Here is a 22,437-nt window from a genome sequence, read left to right as displayed (position 1 = left end):
GCATCCTAGGAATGGGCACATGGGCTGTTTCCAACATTTTCATATTACAAACCACACCAGAGTGACCATTGTCCTGCAGTCATTTTTGCACATCTGGATGATTATTTCTTAGGACAAATTTCTAGAGAGGGAATTATGGACTCAAAAATTACACATATTTAAAATTTTAATAACTACTATCAGACTGTCCTCCAGAAAAACTGTACCAATTTATACTACCGAGTGGCTTTAAATGCATATATTTCTAGCCAGAATTTTTTTTTTTTAATTAAGTTTAGAGTAGGTCAAGTTACCCGAGATTCACTTCACTTACAAGGAAAAAAGAAAACTCACAACTCCATAACCCTCTTAAGGCAACAAAAACATTTAAGTGTGTTTGTACACGCACGTAACAAGTTCATACCGTGGCAAAGAAGGTTCGTGTAGGTAAGACTGCAGGTCTGCAGTAATCACACTCTGGTCCTTACTTTTAATTCTGTACCCCACCCCCCATCGCCCCCCAGCAATCACCACTGTCATCAGGTCCTCTGTGAAGAAAAGCAATAAATACTTTGTCTAAGCTCTACTAAAGCTTTCGGTCTGTTCACTCCTAAATATGATGTCAATGTGAAAACACTCAATTTCCTTAACCTCTTCCACTGTCGATGACCTGGATAATTCAAGTGAGTCTGGTTTCTAATACGTGGTCTGGTCTACTCCCGAGGAAAGGCTCATTACAGACTACTACATTCTCAGGGAAGTACGTTTTCAGCAAAGCAACCATAAACTGACCTAGAGGCAAAGGAAAATGCTACCAACATGAAATTCAGAAATTACTACAGTATCACATATTCCAAATAATTCACATCGCATCACAAGTAATCACACCATGTCAGATTTAAATAAAGCTTTGTATTACTGGTCTATTTTCAAATAAGAGATAATCTTAAAATGTTTAAAATTGAATTAAAATCAGACGAATAACAGCTTTTCTTGCATCCTTTTGAAAAGATCCTACTCAAGCTATTTATCTTCCTAGTTAAAGATCCTTAATACTTTTTTCTCCCCCTTGCTCTTTCAAGATGCCCACGTAGCATCAGAGATTGAGGACGTTTAAATCTAACAGGGTTCACCTATTTCCAACTCTGCTCACAAACCAAACTTCAACCATCAACCAATTTCCTATGAGATGCAATTTCTCTCCACTAAAACACTCAGTGCAAAATATGTGCGATATCCTGGCTAATCATTTCCCATGCTCTACGACACGCACAAGCATACACTTCAGGTCATCAGTTTTAATTACCCACCATCGAGAAAGGAAGTAACAATAGTAATTATTCCAAATTGTGGATAAAGCAGAGAAATTCACATTTAATTTTGGAAGGCGTTTGGAGTGTGGAGGGAGTTGGTTATTACAGGACAGTAAAGTGACCTTTCTAACTTCAAGTTTTTCTTGGGTGATCGTAACTTTTGCTTTCCAAGGCTCGCACAGATTCATTCACACACACATCTGAAAGGAAATTCCTTTGCAGAGAACGCATAAGGGAGAAACCAAATACCCTATGAAAAAAAGTTTAATTTCCAAGGGGCAAACTCATAGGAACATCTTCAACTGTGCCCCAAATATGAGCATCTTCACTGATTTCCAACAAAAACCCATCTACTGCCAGTTCCATTATGGAAAACCTTTATTTTTTTTATTTTATTATATTTTATTTATTTATTTGACAGAGAAAGAGACAGCCAGTGAGAGAGGGAACACAGCAGGGGGAGTGGGAGAGGAAGCAGGCTCCCAGCAGAGGAGCCTGATGCGGGGCTCGATCCCAGAACGCTGGGATCACGCCCTAAGTCAAAGGCAGACGCTTAACGACTGAGCCACCCAGGAGCCCCCCATTAAGGAAAACCTTTAGAACACGTGGTCCTTACTAAAGAATCATCTACCCTGCCCCGTCCCATCTTATTGGTGTGTTATGTGCCTACATCCAAGACTAAAAAGAACTAAGTATCCAAAAACAAAACAGAAATGGTCATCTCTTTCACTGATTCGAGTCCTGTTTATGATTGTCTACTTCACAGAATTGTTACAGGGACACACTAGGCCATACATGAAGAGTCTTGGAAACAGGACCTGGATCACGGGCATATATTTAATAAAAACACCAGTGATTAACTGTGTGTGTCAGCAAAAGTCCCTCATACACGTGGCACTGGGCCTTTACAAAATCCTTCCAGTGCATGATGGTATTTCATCTCCTCAGCCCAATGGTGAAGGGAGGGAGTTTTTATGATCTCCATAGAAGAAGAATCTGAGGCCTGGAGAGTCACATGACATGCCTAATGTCATAAAACCATAAATCTGAGCCTGGCAAACAAATCTTTCACCTTTAAGTCCAATGCATTCTTCTTGATAGCCCATTCTACACCACACTCGGCCTCACTGACAGGACATGGCCCCCAAATGTGTTTAAGTTTCATTCCAAAAGGGATGCAGTCAACATTTTCATTTATTGTTGCCTAGAACCAACCAGCAGTCAGTGTTCATTTAACTGAAGATACAACAGTGAGTAGTGAAAAAGCTCCCTCAGTTCTCTGTGGCTGGACCACAAAATATTGAAGCTATAACCTCAGAATCTCTGTAATTTAGTGGATTATGACCTACCTTAGCCGTCTCAGCTTCTGCTGGTAGTCGCTTGGGGGTTCCTTTTTGGTCAGGCACCTTCTGAAAATTTTTGTTTTTAATGGATTGAGATTCAACACCTTCCCCTTCAATCTGCAGCTTGATGCCTTCTGCCCGGGCAGAGTGATCAATACCCCGTGGATTCAAGCCACAGTGGAGAGCTAGGAGAGAGGGAAAAATTTAACTCCAAACAAGTCTGACAAAGAAGGTGCCCACGACAGGCAGTATTTCATCTGACCTAAGCGGGAAGAAACAAGGCAGCAGCAAGTTCAGAGGCAGCGTTATAACTATGGGAAATCCTCTGGGAAGAAGGGAGCGTGGCGTGGGGGGCACCCTGGGCTCTTGAGTCAGAAAGACTTCAGTTCAAACCCAGAAACCATCACTTCCACGTTGTTTGACCTTGAGCAAGTTACTAATCCCCCGTCACAGATGAGAATACTGGATCAGACAACTTCGTTACTGCCTCCCACACACGAGACTCGTTCAACCCCTGCAGTTTAGCTTCTCGTCTCTGCCTCCATCTGGAGGAGCAGGCCTTCCACCACCCGCCCCCCTCCCCCGGACTCTATTCAAGCATCCGCTCCAGTGCACCCTCTTGTGTTCACTGCACAACTATTTGCTGAGCACTTACTATGTGCTATTCCTGGATTAGATCCTGGAAACATGGGAAACATGAAGTTCCCTTCAAAGATGTTACAGTCCAAAAGAAGAGGCAGAAAAAAGACAAAAGGACAAGTCATTTTGAACGAGTTATTGCTACACGAAAGAGAAGGAAAGACCGAAGTGGAGGATTCCGGGGAGCTAAGCCTAGAGACTTCTGACTTTTCTTGTCTTACCCTCTCCATATGCTCTAACGTGGATACCCCCACAAATAAAATCTATAGCCCACTTTCTGAGCATGTTTATTCATTTAACAAATACTTACTGAGCCCCTCCAATGTACCTAGGATCCTCAAAGAAATAGCAATGAATGTTATGGGAACCATACATTTCCCCCTGATGACCTCCATGAATCACCAGGGGCGTGTGGAGCTGGGTCGGTCACACACACACACACACACACACACACACACACACACACACGTGCAGTAAATTATCTCACCTCCCTGGGACCCCACCCCTTCAAATTTAATGTACTTGATCCTTTTGGCCTCAGGGCAAGAACCTTCCCTCCCTCCATCCCCCTTAGGACTCTACCTCACTGATAACCTTTCACTCAATATCTTTGGTACCCCCCCTTTCTCAGCATTCTTCCCTTTTAGCCAACTGCTGCGATTCTACAATTCTTCCCTTACTCGGCACCCCATTCAGGTCAGGGTTTCCTCCTACCTGGCTTCCGAGAGAGTATGTGACACCCAAGAGATGAGGGTAGGCTTCCCAGAAGCGAAGCAGGGGCTCCCTCCCCACTCTCCATGCTCTCCTTAACAGGAACCATCCATTCCCACACTCCAGTGGCATCAACCTGCCGTTGACACCCAAATGTTAACTGCAGCCCAGACAGATCCGTTAGGAGCTTCAGACGTAAGTGAAACTTGGAACTCAAGATCCCAATTCCAGTGTATCAACAATACCTCAAATTTAACATGTTCAAAACTGATTCTTGGCTTTTCTACCACTCCCTCCAAAAATGTCTTTTCCAGTCCTCTCCAGTTACACAGAAACCAAAGAGTCATCCTTGGCAGGGCTCTCTCCACGATTCACCACAGCCCTTCCATCCCTCGCCAGGTCCAGTAAGCCTTACGCCCACAGTGCTGCTCCAATCCCTCCACGTGGTTCCATCTGCACTGCCCTCACCCTGGTCTGAGCCACCCACGTCTCATCCACACGGCTGACTAGCCCAACTGCTCTTCCTCGCTTGAGCCCCCGAAACCCCATCTTTAAAAAAACATACAGGTGAGATCATGAGACCCTTCGGCTTAGAACTTTCTAATGGCTTCATTTTACACTTACATCGTTCAACAAGCTGTAGTATGGCCAACAAGGCCCTGAATTATTTGTCCCTTTTCCACCTTTCCAACTTCATCCCCCACATATCCCGCATTCACTCTACTCTGACCACACACTTCCTTTTCACACTTCCTACTTCTTGAACACACCAAGTTCTTTCACACTTCCAGGTTTTTATACATCATGTTTCTTTGCCTAAAATGTTCTCCCCATTCCTCACCTAACTCCTACTCATCTGTCAGGTTTTGGCTTAAAGAACACTTCTTCAGATAGGCCTTTCCTTAATCCCCTTCCTCATCCACTGCCCCACCCCATGTTGGATCATTGTGCCTAGAACAGTAAGTAACCAAATACTGAATGATCTTAAGCTACTTGTACAAAGGTCCATGTGCATGTGGTTTTATTTATATCCTTCAATATGAAAATCATCTGTGAATTTCTCTTCTAGCTAAGCTTCCTAGAGCCAAGAACCAGCCTATTTCATAGTGCACAGTAGACATTCAACATATATTAGTTCACGCCTCCCCCTTAGGCTTCGTGCTGGATCTCAAATGATTTTAATAAAAACTCGGTGAGATGAATTACATTCCTTTCACAGACAAGGGAAATGAGACTCAAGACGTAGAGTCACAAAAAGTGATGCAGGTATCTTCTGAGGACCACAAAGATCAAGCATCATTTAGGACATGGATGATTTCAAGTTTTGGATGAGCAAAACCAAAATAGATTAAACAGTAAGGAAAATTATTAGCTTTCAGAACAGGAAGTCCAATAATGGTAAAAGTTCAGTGTTTGTGGATTTACCAGCTCAATAGGGTCATCGAGGATTCTGATTTTTCTTCCTTCATCTCTCCATTTTGCTATCCAGAACATCACCTATGTATGTCCTAAGCCTGGGTCCCCTCATGGCACCTAGAGTTACAAGCTTCTAGTTCTCATCTAGCAACAGTGACAGTGTGGTTGACCTTGTTCTCTTTCCCCTAATCCTCTTCCAAACTTTTGTTTTTTCTTATCAGCCCAAAGTGAATCACACGCCCATTAATGAACTAAAACCCTGGCAGTGAAGATTGGGTTACCCTTAAACCAGCTGACCTTTCAGCTAGAGTCAATTCCTCAAACCACACTGCAGTTATTTAAGAAGGCTGGGACAGTATAGATGTTGGAGAACCAATCACAACACCCAACTGAGGCAGTGGTAGAAAGAATTTAGTAGTGAAAATCTGTAAGAGCAGGAGGCTAATTACTGTTAATATCAAATCAGCTTCTCCATCTCCAAAGAATGGCCTATTTGTAACAAACATTCAATATGTTAAAATCATGATTATATAAAAAAAAAAAACAGTTTACTTGTGATGGGAGATGAAAGATTAACATGGGATAGATTGGGACATTAAAGGAAGAGCAACATATAGCTTCGATCTTTCTCTCCAGCATGATGCCTGGCTCCTTCCGCCTTGAAATTCACAGCCTCGGAATACCACTGACTTGCTGGTAGCTTCTGGTACCTCCCGTTCTCCTTCCCCACAATATCAGACTCTCCTATTTCCTTCACCTTTGCTCAGGCTGTCCCTCCTCCTAGAGAGAGGTTCTACCCCACCCCAGTCTTACTTGCTCCTTTGGGGGGGCTAAAAGTCCACACACCGCATGTATCTGCTCAGACCCTCCGAAAGCCGCCTAGGGAGTTTCTGGCTACCAGAGCAAAAACCATTGGGCTATGCTTCTTCCCTGCCCACAGTACCCTGGTGCTTCATCTCTCTCACTGATCTGTACACCTCTCCTCCCACAACTACAAGTTCCTCAAGGCAGGCCCCACCCTGGGGTCACCTCCATGACCTCCACTCCCCAGTCTAGAATGTCGCACGTAATAGGCCTTTAAGAAACATTGGTTCAGCTGCTGAATGAACTAGCAATCTCTTCTCTTTCTACAACCATGCCTTAAATCAAAAGGAAACTTCTCTCTGCTGGTAAATTCCTAGCGTTTAAAATGTAAGGTAACTATAAACATGAAGCAGAATACAATGTTTTGACTTTCTACACACGTAGCCACCTTCCTCACACAAATATTTTAATCCTCCATAGCTGTTCCCTCCTTGCCTGCAAACCCAGTAGTTGATTTAGGTTTTGTGCTTGGGTTTATTTATTTAAAACCATTTCTGACAGGCTTTGCTTTGTTTTCCCTGAAATTTCATGTTCCTAATATTTACAAATCAAGCAACTTTCAAATGGCCTCTTTACAAGCTGTGACCTCCATTTCTTTGTTCATCATGTAAAAGGTGCCCCGTCTGAGTTCTCTTTTCTGTCCTCATCATTGCCCTTTCTTGTTTTCACTGAAGTTATTTACTCAATTTGATGGGCTCAGCAGCTCACAGGTCGGCTTTGAGACCCTCTTCATGCTCCCCTGGTCTTCCTGACCCCCCTGTGCTTTCCTGATTTCTAGTTACTGAATGGGCACTGCAAGCTGTTGGTGAGTGGTCTTTCCCTCAAGGGCTGCCCTCGTCATTTTCATGTTAAAGTTGCTAATACTAAGCTCTTCAAAATCAAGAATTAAAAACCAAAGTAGATTTCATAAAAATTTCTTTAAAAAATAGGGACTTTTTAAAAATTTTTGATTTTTTTACTGCAAATGTACAAGCTTTTGCATTGTTTTTGAGATGCCACAGCAAAGCTACCATCTCTTTTTCATGTGTACAATCCCATCCCCTTGTGCTCTGCTACTGGGAATGTACAACGGTGCAGCTGCTGTAACAATATATAGTGATTCCTTAAAAAAAAAAAAAAAAAATCAATCATAGAGATGCCTGGGTGGCTCAGTTGGTTAAGTGTCTGCCTTTGGCTCAGGTCATGATCCCAGGGTCCTGGGATCGAGTCCTACATTGGGCTCCCTGGTCAGCAGAGAGCCTGCTTCTCCCTCTGCCTGTTGCTCCCTCTGCTTGTGCTCTGACAAATAAATAAAATCTTTTAAAAAATTAATCATAGAATTACCATCTGATCTGGCAATTCAACCAAAGAATTGGAGGTAGGGACCTGAATAAGTATTTGTATGTTCATGTTCACAGCAGCATTATTCACAATAGCCAATAGGTGGAAACAACCCCAATGTCCCCTAATGAATGGATTAAAAAAACTGTGGTACATACAACAGAATATTCAGTCCTGAGAAGAAATGAAATTCTGATAGATGCTATAGCAGGGATGAACCTTGAAGACATTGTGCTAAGTGAAATAAGCTGGTCACAAAAGGGCAAATATTGTATGATTTCACTTACATGAGGTACTTAGAGTAGTCAAATTCACAGAGACCAAGTACAACAGCGGTTACCAGGGGCTGGAGGAGTGGGCGATGGGGAGTTCCTGCTTAGTACAGTTTGCTTGAGATGGAAAAGTCCTGGAGATGGATAGGGGGATAGTTGTACAACAATGTGAACACACCTAATGCTACTAAATCATATGCTTAAAGAGGGTTAAACTGATAAATTTTATATTATGTATAATCTATAGTAAACAGAATTTAAAAACAAAAACAACCCACTCCCTCTCATTTCATCCCCCCATACTGCCTCCATAAGCAGAAAGAGAAGTTCCAAAGATACTTTATTCAAAAGTTTGAGTTTTCTTCAACAAGCTCATTGTGATTTTCAAATAGAACATGTTTTCTTAAAAAAAAAAAAAAAAAAAAAAAAAAAGAATAGCTCAACCATACCATATTACTTTAGAATTTTCCTGGCTAGGGCATATTTTCCAAAAAGGGGCCCCAGTCTGACTGGCAGAAGAGGTGCTCATTGTTGGAAGTGAGCCCGGATCCTCCTGGACCTGACCTTGGAGAGATCCCATTCCCATGTGCCTGAGCTCACAGTAACAGACTATGAGGAAGTGCCAGGCATTCTGTCTGAAGATGAGGAGAGGACCAGGGGATGTGCTGGCGATGCATCCCACTTGCCAAGAAGCCATCCGGCTTCCAGTTCTTCTAATCCCTACACACACCATGCTCTCCCTGCAGTGAAACAAGGCACTGAGCCTCATTCAAGCTGGAAGTTCCTTCATTTGGAGCTTTGCTGTTAACAGAGATTCTTTACAAACACTCCCAAGGTCCATTAGGTCGCTCCAGATCCTGCACCAAGAGTTTCTACCATTACACAGAAGCTGCTGGCAGCGGACGGGTTTTTTGTCTATGACTAGGAACCCCTTGAAGCAAGTGACTTCTCATTAAAGCTTTACAAACCTAGTGCCTAGCCAAGTGACTAAACTACTCTAAGTGCTCAATCATTGTTTATAGAATAAGCAGAGGTGTGGTGGAAAGATACCAATTCAATCCTACTCACTGCCATTCCCTTCTTAAGAGAACTTACAGCTTTTACTTTTCAAAAAAGCAGATAAAAGTTGTTTCCCATCTAATTGTAGAATTCAAAGATATATTAAGCCATAGAACCACAAAACTGTTCTGAAAGGGAGTTACTTGACTGCCTTCTGCCGAAACCATCTTACTCATCTATGTGCCTTCAGAGACTAAACAGCTGGACATATTTGGCACCCAATAAATGCTGCTAAATAAACACAGGACCTTAGAAACAAAGGTACTTCAATCCTCATCATTATCTATTGAAACTGAGATAGTTTATAATTTTATGTATTGGTCTTGCTTCTAGTTAAAAGTTCCTGGAAAGCACAGCCCTTGTTATATAATATACAAATAGTAGACACTCTCCAGATACCTGCTTAATTAATGGAAGTGCCTTATTATACTCTGGATTCAAATTCAGCAGAATATTACCCTCTAGAAGTAATCTGGGCATCACAAGAGACCTCTCACTGTAGCAGCCACTTGCCAATGCTTTTCTCCTTACCCACAAAGTCACTCACTTTCCCAGCCTCCCTTGCAGCTACATGTGGCTGTGAACAGATCCCTGCCTATGGGACCTAAGCAGAAGGTTGATGTGTAAAGATGCAGTTCTGGAACTGATAGAAGAGAATGGATTTTGGTATCACCCTCCTCACCACCTCACGCCTTGAATGCAGAGGTAATATCCAGAGCTGCTTTAGATCACAAGGCTATAGACATGAAAGCCAAGAGGCTAACAGCCACATTGGCTCTACCATCACCGAGGTACTCAAACTGGTTCTTAATTACCTACATCTGGACCTGATGCTACACAAGAAAAGAAATCCTTTGCCAATGACGCCACTAAGTCAGGTCTTCTGTGACTTAAGATGAACCATTCCAAACTGACATGATTCCACCTTAACTAACAACATATAATTACTTAACTCTTCCTTAAGGATAAAAAAACCCTGAAATCCTAGCAAAATATTCTGCTCAGGGTTTCATCACTCCCATTATGACTTAGAAAGCTGAGTAAGTATGGTAATACCTTAGCAAGGAAGCTGTACATTACAAATACATGTTATCACAGGTAGGATCAATCCAGATGATACAGTAAAGACCTGATGGAAAACTTACTCATTGAGGAGACTCTGGTGCCCAGAAAAGTGCCCAGATCACTCATAAAAACTTATGCATGAATGAATGAGGATGTGTCCATGAGCATCATATCACTAATGTTTTAACATGAAAGTATACCTAGTGTTCCAGAAATGTAGGTCTCAGAAACACAAGCTTGGGTTAAACTAACGGACAGGGCACAAGGTCTCTTTGGGCAAAGAAACCTATCCAGCAGACATCTGCTAAGGCAGAGTCAGCAAACTATGGCCCAGAGGCCAAATCCAGCCCATTGCCCGTTTATGATGACATAAACAGTTTTACATTTTTAAGTGGTTGGGGAGGGGAAAACTAAAAAGATATTTTGTGATCTTCAAAAATAATATGAAATTCACATATCAATGTTTCTAAGTTTTATTGGAACACAGCCATATATGTTGTCTATGGCCACCATTATGCTACAATGGCAGAAGTGAGTAGTTGAGGACGGCAAAAACTAAATATTCACTAGCTGCTCCTTTAAAAAAGGGTTTGCCAAGCCCTGTTCTAGGGCTCCATGTACATCCTTGTCCTGGAGGATACTGGGATCTGAGAACTGTAGCCCCCTTCACCATAACAAGGAAGAACTCCTGCGTCTCTGAGGGACTCATCTTCTACTTATTCTACATGCCCCCACTCCCAGGCAATTTAAGTAAGTTCAATTATATTTGATTTTATCATTTGGGTCAGGCTATGAGGAGACCAAATAGGATTTCCAGACCTCTCCTTGGTCAGCTAAATGTGGTATTTTTTATATATATATATAAAATATATATATATATATAAAATATATATATACACACACACACACACACACATCATATATATATATGGTATAATATATTGTATATATAAATATATACACACACACGAGTTAAATGTTGTATTCCATATATATGTATATATACACCAGCTAAATATGGTATTCCATATATATATGTATGTATATATATATATATATATATGTATGTATATGGAATACCATAAATATGGTATTCCATGTATATATGTATGTATGTATATACATACATACACACACACCATATATATATGGTATAATATATTGTATATATAAATATATACACACACACACAAGAATTAAATGTGGTATTCCATATATATGTATATATACACCAGCTAAATATGGTATTCCATATATATAATATTATATATTGTCTATATAAATATACATATACACACAAGTTAAATGTGGTATTCCATATATATGTATATATACACCAGCTAAATGTGGTATTCTATATATATATATATATATATATATATATATATATATATATATATATATACATAGACACACATGCACACCGAAGCTTAACACTTTCAAATACAGGTTGGAGTCCTTTCCTACTACCAAAAAGAATAGGGGTAACATACAAATTTCCAATAAGTCAGAGGCATTAAAAAAAAGGACATGTCTGTTCTCAACAAGTCTGTAACTGACCAGTAATAGATGGCTCTCCATCTGTCACTAAGAAGGGGGTGGACAGAAAGGCATTCTTATCATGAGGAGAGAAGGAAGCAGATATCATGAGACATGATGGGTTGAACCCCCAAAATACTCTGTCTTCAAGTCTGCCCAGTGGTAACCCTGGTAGCTGCTGTGTGGCCACTGGAGCTGGGGCAGGATGACTGTCCATCCCAGCCAGATATTCCCACCACATGCAGCTGTGTCAAGACATTGCTCCCCTGAGCCCCATGAAGCACCTTCACCATGGCTCACTCATCCGGAGATGATTTCAACTTGTAAAACAGTTTGGTATAAGGGAACTTTGCTCCCCAAAGATGAAGAGTGATAACCACAGCAAACATTCACCCTTCCTACTCACGATATAGGGACTAGACAACCTAAATACAGCAGAATTAAAAATAATGCTTAACCTACGTCACCGTCAGAATGGGGAAAGGCTCTGGCCCAGCTCTAAGGCACCAACGTTAACTCCTCTCTTTCATGAGAATACAACCACAGATACAGTCAGAGGTTCTATGAAGCTTTAGACAGAGGATTCAGGTATCAGACAGGGAGAAACAGGTCGTCTACACTGGTGACTCAAACATTTTTAATCACAATACACAAGAAACGGATTCATACTGTGAATCCATGCCCAAACACATCTATGTAAATAGATGAACTGAGCCAAGTTTCATAAAACTTTATTTTTCTTTACTCTATGTGATCTATTCTGATTTTTCCTTAGGTCTTTATATTTTTAAATAAAGTAGTACCTCTTAGATGTTTCTAAAAGATGGAATAGACATAGTTCTCTTGATTTGTCCCACTAAGAAAAAATAAAAACCCCAGACATTATATAACACAAACATAGGACAGCTTTGAAAGGCAGGGAGAAGGCAGTCCATTGAGGGACTCTAGAACTCAAGGAAAGACATGATGTCCGTTCCTTGGACTTTGTTTTCATCTACATTCCAGACTTGGAACTGATGAAGTCTACAACCTAGAAATCTCAAAGGCACAAACAAAAAATAAGACAAAAGTCTGCTTTCTCTAGCCAAATTACCACAATAGGGACAGCCTAGCAAGACAAAGTTTTAGACAATAACTGCTCTACTCAAACATCACATAAAAAAAAAAAGTAACCCAACCATCCATACCAACAAAGATTGAGTGAGAGCCTAGACTTCCACCCTCACCAGGCTGTACGAAGGTACTCCAAAACCCCCAAGAGGGTGGTGTCATACAAAGTCACATAGGGAGCCCAGACTTTCATATCTGTCAACAATTATCAAGGCCACATCCTCACCCCTGCAGTGTCAGTCGAGCAGATGTGAGGAGGCTGGACTTCCACCTCCAGCAAGCAATGAGGTGGCCCCTCCTTTTTGGGATGGTGTCAGAGGAAGCCTGGTGGAAACAGGACTTTTCACCACCACCCAATGATAATGAGGAGGCCCTAACTCTCAGGTAACATCTGGCCAAAATGGTCTTAAAGCCAGTTAAAACAAAGTTTAAATATGATTAAGTCTCATAAAATGAAAATGTCCAAATTTTGATTAAAAAAACCACACACACACACACACACACACACACACACACAACCTCATAACCAAGAACCAGGAAGATCTCATACTTAATGAGAAGATGCCAACACCAAGGTGACAGAGATCTCAGAACTGTCGACAAAGATTTGAAAGCAGCCATGATAAAAACCTTCAATGAGCAATTACACCTGCCACAAATGAGAAAATAGAAAGCTTCAGCCAAGAAACAAAGTTACATTATTTGCGTCATGGAACATTACATCAAAAACTAAGGATATACTGTATGGTGACTAACATAACATAATAAAAAATTATTAAAAAAAAGAAACAAAGTTGCAAAGACATAGAAGACATAAAGAACCACCAAATGGAAATGTTAGGACTAAAAAATGTAATAACCAAAATGAAAAGCTCAATGGATGGGATCAATAGCCAAATGGAAAAGACAAAGATTTCATTGCAAAAAGTAGAAGGAACTTTATCGTAAGTGGAAATGTTCTGTATCTTGCTTTGGTTACATAATACAAGAATCAAAACTCAGAACTCAACACTTAAGATTATTCAATATAAAATAGCAAGCATGTATCTTAAGAATGTAACAAAACACAATACAAACATTAGATATACTTTACTTTTAGACAGAGTTGAGAAAGGATTTTTGAATCCTGTTTTCATTCATATCCCTCCCTCCCACCCAACACAACTAACCACTGAGTCAAGTCCAAGTTCTACTTTTTTGCTGGATGTTGATTGAAATAACCTATAGAACACTGACCATATGTTCAATGAACATCAATCTCCATTTTTATCTTACTGCCCTCCTCCATCACAATGGAGGAATATTCGGCATTAACATTGTTAACAATTGTTAAGTCAACAAATGGTAGTAATGTAACTTTAAAGGACAAACATAGTACAGACTTAAAAAGTGACAATCATGAACGAAAAGGGCAAATTGAAGTGAAATTTGTGGGGGGAAAGTGGATCAGAAGGCAGAGAAGAACAGCTTTTCAAATATACAAACAACCTTGGTGAGAGAGTTAAGGAATGAGGTTATGAATAAAGATAAAAGCCAGTACTTGCAGCTTGTAACACACTTTCTGCTGGTGAGCTGACAGCAATCCCTGTCAAACAATACTAATGGAAAGAAGTAACTAATCATTTAGGAAGTCTACATATTACAGTCTGGTATTTCAGGGACGCCTGGGTGGCTCAGTCAGTTGAGCATCTGCCTTTGGCTGGGGTCATGATCCCAGAGTTCTGGGATGGAGTCCCACACTGAGTTCCTTGCTCAGCAGGGAGCCTGCTTCTCCCTCTGCCTGCCACTCCCCCTGCTTGTGCTCTGACAAAAAAAATCTTTAAAAACCAACCAACCAACCAACCAACCAACCAACCAACAAACAAACAACAAATCTGGTATTTCAGGAAGGGAAGAGGAGGGGATGGTACAAAGTTAACATATGCAGAGGACTTTCCATCCCTTATCACTAAGGTATTAGAAATCAGAAGGGAGGCTTTCACCGGTCTCTGGTTAGTATATCCTTCGCTGTCAGTAACTGCCTAACCATGATGCCTTAACATGTGGAACGTGTGCTGCGGGGACCGTCATAACCTCTAACCCCCCATGTCTGCAGGAGCATGTGTACATACCTGCCCCCATCCGCAATCCCTGTGGCCCAGGGAAGTGTGTGGGCTGTGCCGTTGCTGCGCCCTTGCCTGCCAGGGCCTAGCCAGCCCCCTCTCCCAGCCAGGGCTGTGGGGATGGCTCCAGCGGCTGGGGAAAGCCAAACGGCCAAAACTGAAGTTGCCTCCATTCCCATCTGGGAAGACAGGTGTCCTCACCTCTGGCTTCTTTGTCCGGTGGGCAGTGCTGGAGCCCACAGCCCCAGCAGACAGCCCTTGCCCAACAAAGCTAGAGGCCAAGCCTTGTTTGTCCCATGTGGGCCTGGAGTCGAGTGCCTGGTGTATCAGTATTTATTGCCTCCACATGTGCTGTACTCTGGACCCACGGGCCTACCACTTCTGCGCCTGGGGCTCGATACCACCATCCTCAGCAGGCCCTCCCTGGACCTAGACAGGAGAACAGTGGGACCAAAACACACAGAGCCTTCCCCTGTTAGGCTCTGGCCTAGAATGCTCAGGAACCGGAATCTGACCCTGACTGAGAGGGTGGGAGTGGGGGGAGGCGTGGGGAGGGGGAAAAAAAAAGGAAAGACAGAGATGCTAAGCAACTTGGTTAAGGAAACCAAGAAAATGGAAAAAGGGGAAATGAAAACAAGACCTCTTACATCACACACAACATTGTTCCCACCACAGCATGATACTCTGGGGAATAAGAGCTATTTTTAACCTCCTCTACATCTTAATGATTGCTTAGTTGGTAAAACCATGGGCATTGGAGTTGAATAAATCTGGCTCTATCACTGTCTAGCTAGCCTTGGGCAAATTACTTGAGCTTAGGTTAAGTTTATCTTAACTATAAAATTGGAATAATCCTAATTTTTTTTCAAAGATTTTATTTATTTATTTGACAGAGAGAGAGAGGCGCAGCGAGAAAGGGAACACAAGCGGGGGGGTGGAAGAGGGAGAAGTGGGCTCCCCGAGGAGCAGGGAGCCCTATGCAGGGCTTGATCCCAGAATGCTGTGATCATGACCTGAGCCAAAGGCAGATGCTTAATGACTGAGCCACCCAGGCGCCCCTAAAGATTTTTTATTTATTTATTTTGACACAGAGAGAGAGAGCACAAGCAGGGGGAGCAGCAGAGGAAGAGGGAGAAGCAGGCCGAGTACAGAGCCTGATGTAGGACTCGATCCCAGAACCCTGGCATCATGACCTGAGCCGAAGGCAGACGCTTAACCGACTGAGCCACCCAGGCGTCCCTAATCCTAACTTCTTTATGACGTTTTAGAAGAATTAAATGTATGTAAAGTGCTCAATGCTTGGCAAGTTGAGTGCATGCTCAACGAATAACTATTGCTTTAATTATTACTGCCTTTGCTCTTGTTAATATATTAATGATCTTGACTTCATCAGAAGCAACTATCTTTACCCTTCGTATACACATCTGCATGTATACACACACAATAGCTCCACAAAGGAAAAAACAAAGAGATGAGTGATCAGGAGGACAAGGGGTCATATAAAGACTTCAGAGAAGAAAGAGATGCTTACAATTCTCCTGAAAGAGTAATCCTGGCAACTAAGAACAAATGAATATTTCAGGCAAAAATAAGTATGTGTCAAATCACAGAAACATGCAAAAGGCTTGATAGGTTCCAGTAGGACTTGATGAATGGGAGCGCTTCCCTTCCCCGAGGGGCTGGAGTTGAGAGCCCAGGCAACCTTGTTTGCTCACACTTTCTATTTAGAGTAACTTGCAGGAATGCTCAAGCTTAACCAGCCCCACTACTGTTTCACTTCATCTTCATAAATGTTGGTGTGTGTGTGTGTGTGTGTGTGTGTGTGAATGCACAGATACGCATAAGTCAAAGATCATAGTAGCTAAAAGGAGAGCCATAATGGAGGAAATAGATGGATCTTTATTTATGAATTGAGAATCCGCGGCTTTCAAACTTGTGACCAGAGGACGAAAAGTAGCTCAAAAGGTCAACAGGCCATTAATACATACATAACCTGCCAAAGATTAATAAAAAATGCTCCTTTGAAGTTTCTCAAGTTTACTAAGAAAACTGATAAAATGCCATCCAAGTTGGCATTACGAATTGCAGCTCAATACTCTTTAAAAGTCAATCTTTAAAGCCACACTGTCCAATAAGGGAGCTCAATAGTAGCATGTGGTTCTTTTAGTTTAATTACATTTAGATGGAATTAATTTAGTTCCTCAGTTACACCAGTCACATTTCAATAGGCATTCATGGCTGTGACCACCATATTGGACAGTACAGATTACTGAACATTTCCATCACAAAGTTCTACTGGGTAGTGCAAATTTAGAAGATCAGTGTCTTTGTTCCCAATGTTAAAAATCAATTTGTCCTGTTCTGTAAATGTTACTTGGAAAAAAAAACCAAACTGAGATTGATGAAAATAATTTGACTTTTCTCTATTTTTTAAATTGTTTTTAGTCATTTAAATAACCATATGTACAGTTTGGGCATAAGGAAAAAAGATAAAATGCCATTTTAGGGGTTTTATAAAATTTTTGCTCTTTTAGAATGAACAGCACTTTCAACCTATTGCTCTTTTATGTAAGTAGATCTGAAATGTGTATAGAAGTGACTTCTTGCTTAGTTATTTCAGACAACAGTCAGATCTTTATTACCCAACCTGGTTGCTTCTGTGTTGCAGACCAGTGCTATTTTTGTTATGATTCTAGAGACCCAAGATTTTCATGGAGGGATGGAGAGATAAATCGGGAATCAGAGAAATCAGTTCTGGCAAAGCTCATAGTCTATTCAAAGAATGGCTCCCAAATGTCTACCCAGAGAGGACAGATAGAGGATGAACATTTTATTGGTCCTCAGTGAAATGGAAAACAAAAAACCAGATAGCCTCAGGAGTTTTCCACTGGCCACAGTTTTCAGTATAAAGCCCTGTCCTCTGATACTGTCTTCCCTGTATTTGTGTGTGTGTGTGTGTGTGTGTGTGTTAAATGCTTATCTTTTATGAAATTAGATAAGATGTATGTGCTTCTGTGCACATGAGTTTTGATGTTAGCAAAAGTTATATAAACTGTGAGCGTCCCCATTTAAAACAAATTTTTTTACTTGTCTATAAAAGCTACAGGTTTGAATACTTCTAGGTTAATGACCAAAAATAAGCAGACCAAGAGTTACATGCAGATGGCATGAGAGCAAAGGAGGCTGGGAGTAAGAGCTGCAGAGAAAGTAATGAGAGGGTTCAAAAATTGAGAAAAGGATTACTTCCAAGGATTAAGGAAAAAAAAAAACAAAAACCGAATAGGCAAGACTCCACAGAACTTGGTAATTCAGATAAATTCTGAAGAAAAGGCCAGGTTTGTATCCATAGATCAGGGAAGGTAGCCAAGGAGAGGGACCAATTTAAGAGAAGGTACAGATTAGGCAAGTTTGGAGCACTTACAAGGAAGAGTAAGTCATTTGAACAAAATTATGGAGATAAGACAGGAAGATAATCAGGAAGCATATTATGAGTATACGGGTTTTTGGTATTAGGATCAGAAGTCTGGGATTTTCACCGAACAACTGGAAAATGAAGAAATGTTTTGAGCAGAGGGAAACAGCCAGTGTTCTATTTCAGTAATACGGATGAATAAATATGTGACAATATTCATCTGTTGAGGTGAACTGCATCTTAAAAGATGCTCATAAGTCTCATTAAAACCTTCTCCCCGTTCCCACACATACTTAATATTCCTTAATCCTAACTCCTAAAGCATTTATCCGCACTACAAAAGGCAGTACGTGGCCACTTCAAGTCACTACTGCAAAATTAGGCATCCGATAAATCATGTGATTGTTAATGATCAACTTCATTACCTGTGTCCTTTTAAATACCGGGCCCATAATGGGGACTAAGTGATGACTGCTGGTACAAGCCAACATATCCCACAGTCCTTATGTTCCCACCCATGAGTCCTACAGTTGAACACTGGTGGGCGGGTGTGCATCCTGTGGACATTTTAATCGTGTATATATATATATATATATATATATATATATATATATATATATATATATATATATATATATATATATATATATAACACTGCCCTAAGAGACAACTAAAGAAACAACAACACAAGTAAATGTCAGAAAGCATGACTGTGTATTTGAGAAAGGATTTATATTCCTACTTAGCTTTGCAAATCAGATGATGCTTCTAAAATATTTTACCAGGTTCCTATTGGTCTAGATCTCCTTGGCTGGTATACAAAAAACAAAAACAATTCTAAAGAATATACTCTGAAAGATTAGCAATTCATTTTATGGTGGTGTAAATTATTTCTAAAGATGCTTCTAGTCAGTTCTCAATATGATAAGACATTAAAACATTGTAAACACCAACTGTTACAATCTAAATCTCTCCTTTAAGATTAAAGAGAAGGGGGAAAAATCAAATACAAAGAGCTCAGATCAGAGAAAAATCTATCAATCCAACCACTTGCCTCCTTGGCTGCTGCTAACAAAAAGCCATGAGGAAGATGGCACCCCACTTCATGTTTCCAAATTTCAGCTGAATCTTCAAGCTCTGCCCTATCTTCCATCTTCAACCCACTCATTCCTCACATAAGGCTATTAACATGCTCAAGTCTTGCCCTACATAATAATCTTCCCCCAACTCCATTGTTTACCTATTAACAAACTATTCCCTTCTTTGTCCCTTCCCCAAAGTAAGACTATTAAAAGTACATTATTGTTTCTACTTTAGGCAGATCTAGATGGGCACTGTTCTAAGCACATTACATGCTACAGTAGATCAACTTACTGCTTGATAAATATTCACCCCTCTTCCTTTAGAACAGACTGTGTATCCCTATCTAATGACTTTGGCCTTGGACATGTCAGTTAACTTGGCCAATGGCTAGAAGTGGACAAGATGTGAGCAGTGGAGTTAAACATGCTTACAGGGGTGCCTGGGTGGCACAGTCGGTTAATCGTCCAACTCTTTTTCAGCTTAGGTCCGGATCTCACAGTTGGGAGATCGAGCCCCTAGTCAGGGTCTACTCTGAGCATGGAGTCTGCTTGAGACTCTCTTTCCCTCTCCTTCTGCCCCTCCCCACTGCATGTGCTCGCTCACATGCTCTCTAAAAAAATCTAAAAAAAAAAAAAAAAAAAAAGCTTAAAAAAGAGTATCAAAAACTAATGATGTACTTACTGTATGGTGACTAACATAACATTATAAAAAAAAAAAAAAAAAGGTATGCCCAAGGGGCTACTGCCCCTTCAACCTGGACCCCAGAATGAGACACAGAGCAGAACTGACCCCAATCTAAAGTAAGGAACCAAGTCCGGCCTCTCTCGGCAGAGAGGTGGAGAGAACTGGAAAGGGTGGCAGGTACCAGACCCACAGGGGCCTACAATTCAACAGGACTTTGCTCTTTATCCTAAGGCCAGTGGAGAACCTTTAGGACACAGCTTCTAGAAGTCTTCTCCATTCCATCCAGATGTTGTTTGGGGTCCCTCTAGAGCCTTCAGAGCCACAGCATACTATTAGAGAAACATGCAGTACAATACAATTATTGTTTATGCATTTACCACATCACTAGTGCTGACTGCTCCTCCCACAATGGTTACTCTATTTCATACTGAAGTCACAACAGTGACTGAACTCTGGTAATGTCAATGAGAATTCACAGGAACAGATGTTTGAATTGACGGGTCCTATCCCTTCAAGTACATGACCTTAACATTTCAGAGATAGGAAAAGAGAAAGACCTCCAAAGGCAGAGGAGCAATCCACGATAGCTATGCCTATCTCAGAGCAGATCCTGAATTCTTGCTCTACAGGCAGAACCCAAGCAGGGGAGCAGCTGCTGAGAGAGGAGGTGGTTCTGCCAGCTGATACTAAAATAAACCAGAGAATAACAGGCACTTCATCAGCCATAAGCCCTTTACTCCCATGTGCATGGGTGACTCCTTGTTGTGCAAGTCTCCACTTAATCATCTCAGTGAAGACAGTCCTAACCACATAATCTAAGTAGCTCCCCAGGCAAACGCCATCCCATCATTTTCGTTTTGATTCTCTACATGGCACTCGGTACTGATACTGAATGGTGTTATGTGTTTACTGCCCGTGTGCAACAAAAGTTTTAAGTGGTAAGAGAAGGAATCTTGCCTGTGTCATTCATTGTTATAACCTTATAACCATGCCTGACACATGCACAGCACTCGGTGAATAGTTGTTAAATGAATGGACTAAGGAGAATGACATGACTTCTTTCATACACATCCTTCTCTCTGGTACGTGTTTTCTTCTGCGAGGCTGTTTCAGACGTTCCTGTTTAACTGGGATCTTTGAAGCCCTATAAACACAGGTAAAGTCTGATGTACATGTGTGTCTGCATTTTTCTGCATAAAGGAACCCTAGCTATCAGAGAATCATAGGACCCATATCTCTTGTAGACTGAATTATGTCCCTCCCAAATTCATATGCAGTCTTAATCCCAATGTGACTATATTTGGAGACAGGACATTTAAGGAGGTAATTAAGGTTAAATAGGCCTAATCCAGGGGCGCCTGGGTAGCGCAGTCGTTAAAGCGTCTGCCTTCGGCTCAGGGCGTGATCCCGGCATTCCGGGATCGAGTCCCACATCGGGTTCCTCCGCTGGGAGCCTGCTTCTTCCTCTCTCACTCGCCTGCTGTGTTCCCTCTCTCGCTGGCTGTCTCTCTGTCACATAAATAAATAAAATCTTTAAAAAAAAAAAAAATAAATAAATAAATAAATAAATAGGCCTAATCCAATAGGAGTGGTATCCTTATAAAAAGAGGAAGAGACAGCAGGGATGTGTACGCACAAAAGAAAAAGAAAAGAAAGAAAAGGGAAAAAAAAAGAAAAGGCAATTTGCAAGCCTAGGTGAAATGTCTCAAGAGAAACCAAACCTGCCAACACCTTGATCTTGGGCTTCTGGCTTCCAGAAATGGGGGAAACTCTGCTGTTTAATTCACCCAGGCTGTGATATTTTGGACGGCAGTCTTAGGGAACTAATACAGTATCTCTGTAAGGTTAAGAACCACGGATAAGAAACTACCATTTACTTGAGCACCTAAGTAGGCTGTATTCCTTATACACATCAATATACAACAATCCTGCTGGAATAGGATTGTTCCCATTCCACAGACCTAAACCCAGTCAATAGTTCAGTTTGAATCACCTGGAGAACACAAAGTCACTCATACCCAGTAAACCGGAAGAGAATCCAAGTTAATTTGTCTTCAAGGAGCCCAGGAATCAGGTATTTCAAATGACTGGCCGGAATTAAGACCCACTGAGTGAGGCAACCATAATCTCCAAACCTTGGAACACTGATTACTGGCCTCCCCAGGTACGCAAGTGCTTCCGCTTCTAACCGTCAATGCAATCCTGCTCGTGGCATGCTCAGTGAATCTTGGTTATTCTGTCTCAGTTAACCTCCATTCACCCTGTTTCCACCACAGCCCAGTGTTTGCTAGGGAATAATGCCCCCTTCCTTCCCAGTTTTTATGACTCAGGTGGGAATCTTACCCCACCCCCCCCGGGTTTAAATATGTGAACTGGCAGTAAGCCAATCAGCACACACCATATCTCTGACCACATGACCTATGCTGTCCAATCAGAGAGACTTCTGCAGTGGCACGGGAATTACCTGGAAGAGACTTGTTTTCTGTCCTGCCGGATGCGTAGGATGCGAAGGATCAGAGACAGAAA

At 41.4% G+C, this 22,437-nt stretch overlaps 1 protein-coding gene across 2 annotated transcripts in view; it reads right to left on the bottom strand.

The window, feature by feature from the left end:
- The window catches only part of SAMD12 (sterile alpha motif domain containing 12), a 373,866-nt gene that overhangs the window by 331,822 nt on the left and 19,607 nt on the right, over positions 1 to 22,437 (bottom strand). For both annotated transcript variants that reach the window (XM_045805754.2, XM_087864660.1), the window contains exon 2: positions 2,642 to 2,820. In XM_045805754.2, coding sequence (XP_045661710.1) covers positions 2,642 to 2,820 — 179 coding nt within the window. The remainder of the gene's footprint in view (positions 1 to 2,641; positions 2,821 to 22,437) is intronic.

The sequence above is a fragment of the Ursus americanus genome, chromosome 9 (assembly GCF_024610735.1).
Source record: "Ursus americanus isolate L20-20 chromosome 9, mUrsAme1.1.p, whole genome shotgun sequence".
Classification (NCBI taxonomy): Eukaryota; Metazoa; Chordata; class Mammalia; order Carnivora; family Ursidae; genus Ursus; species Ursus americanus.
This window is presented reverse-complemented; position numbering and strand designations above follow the sequence as displayed.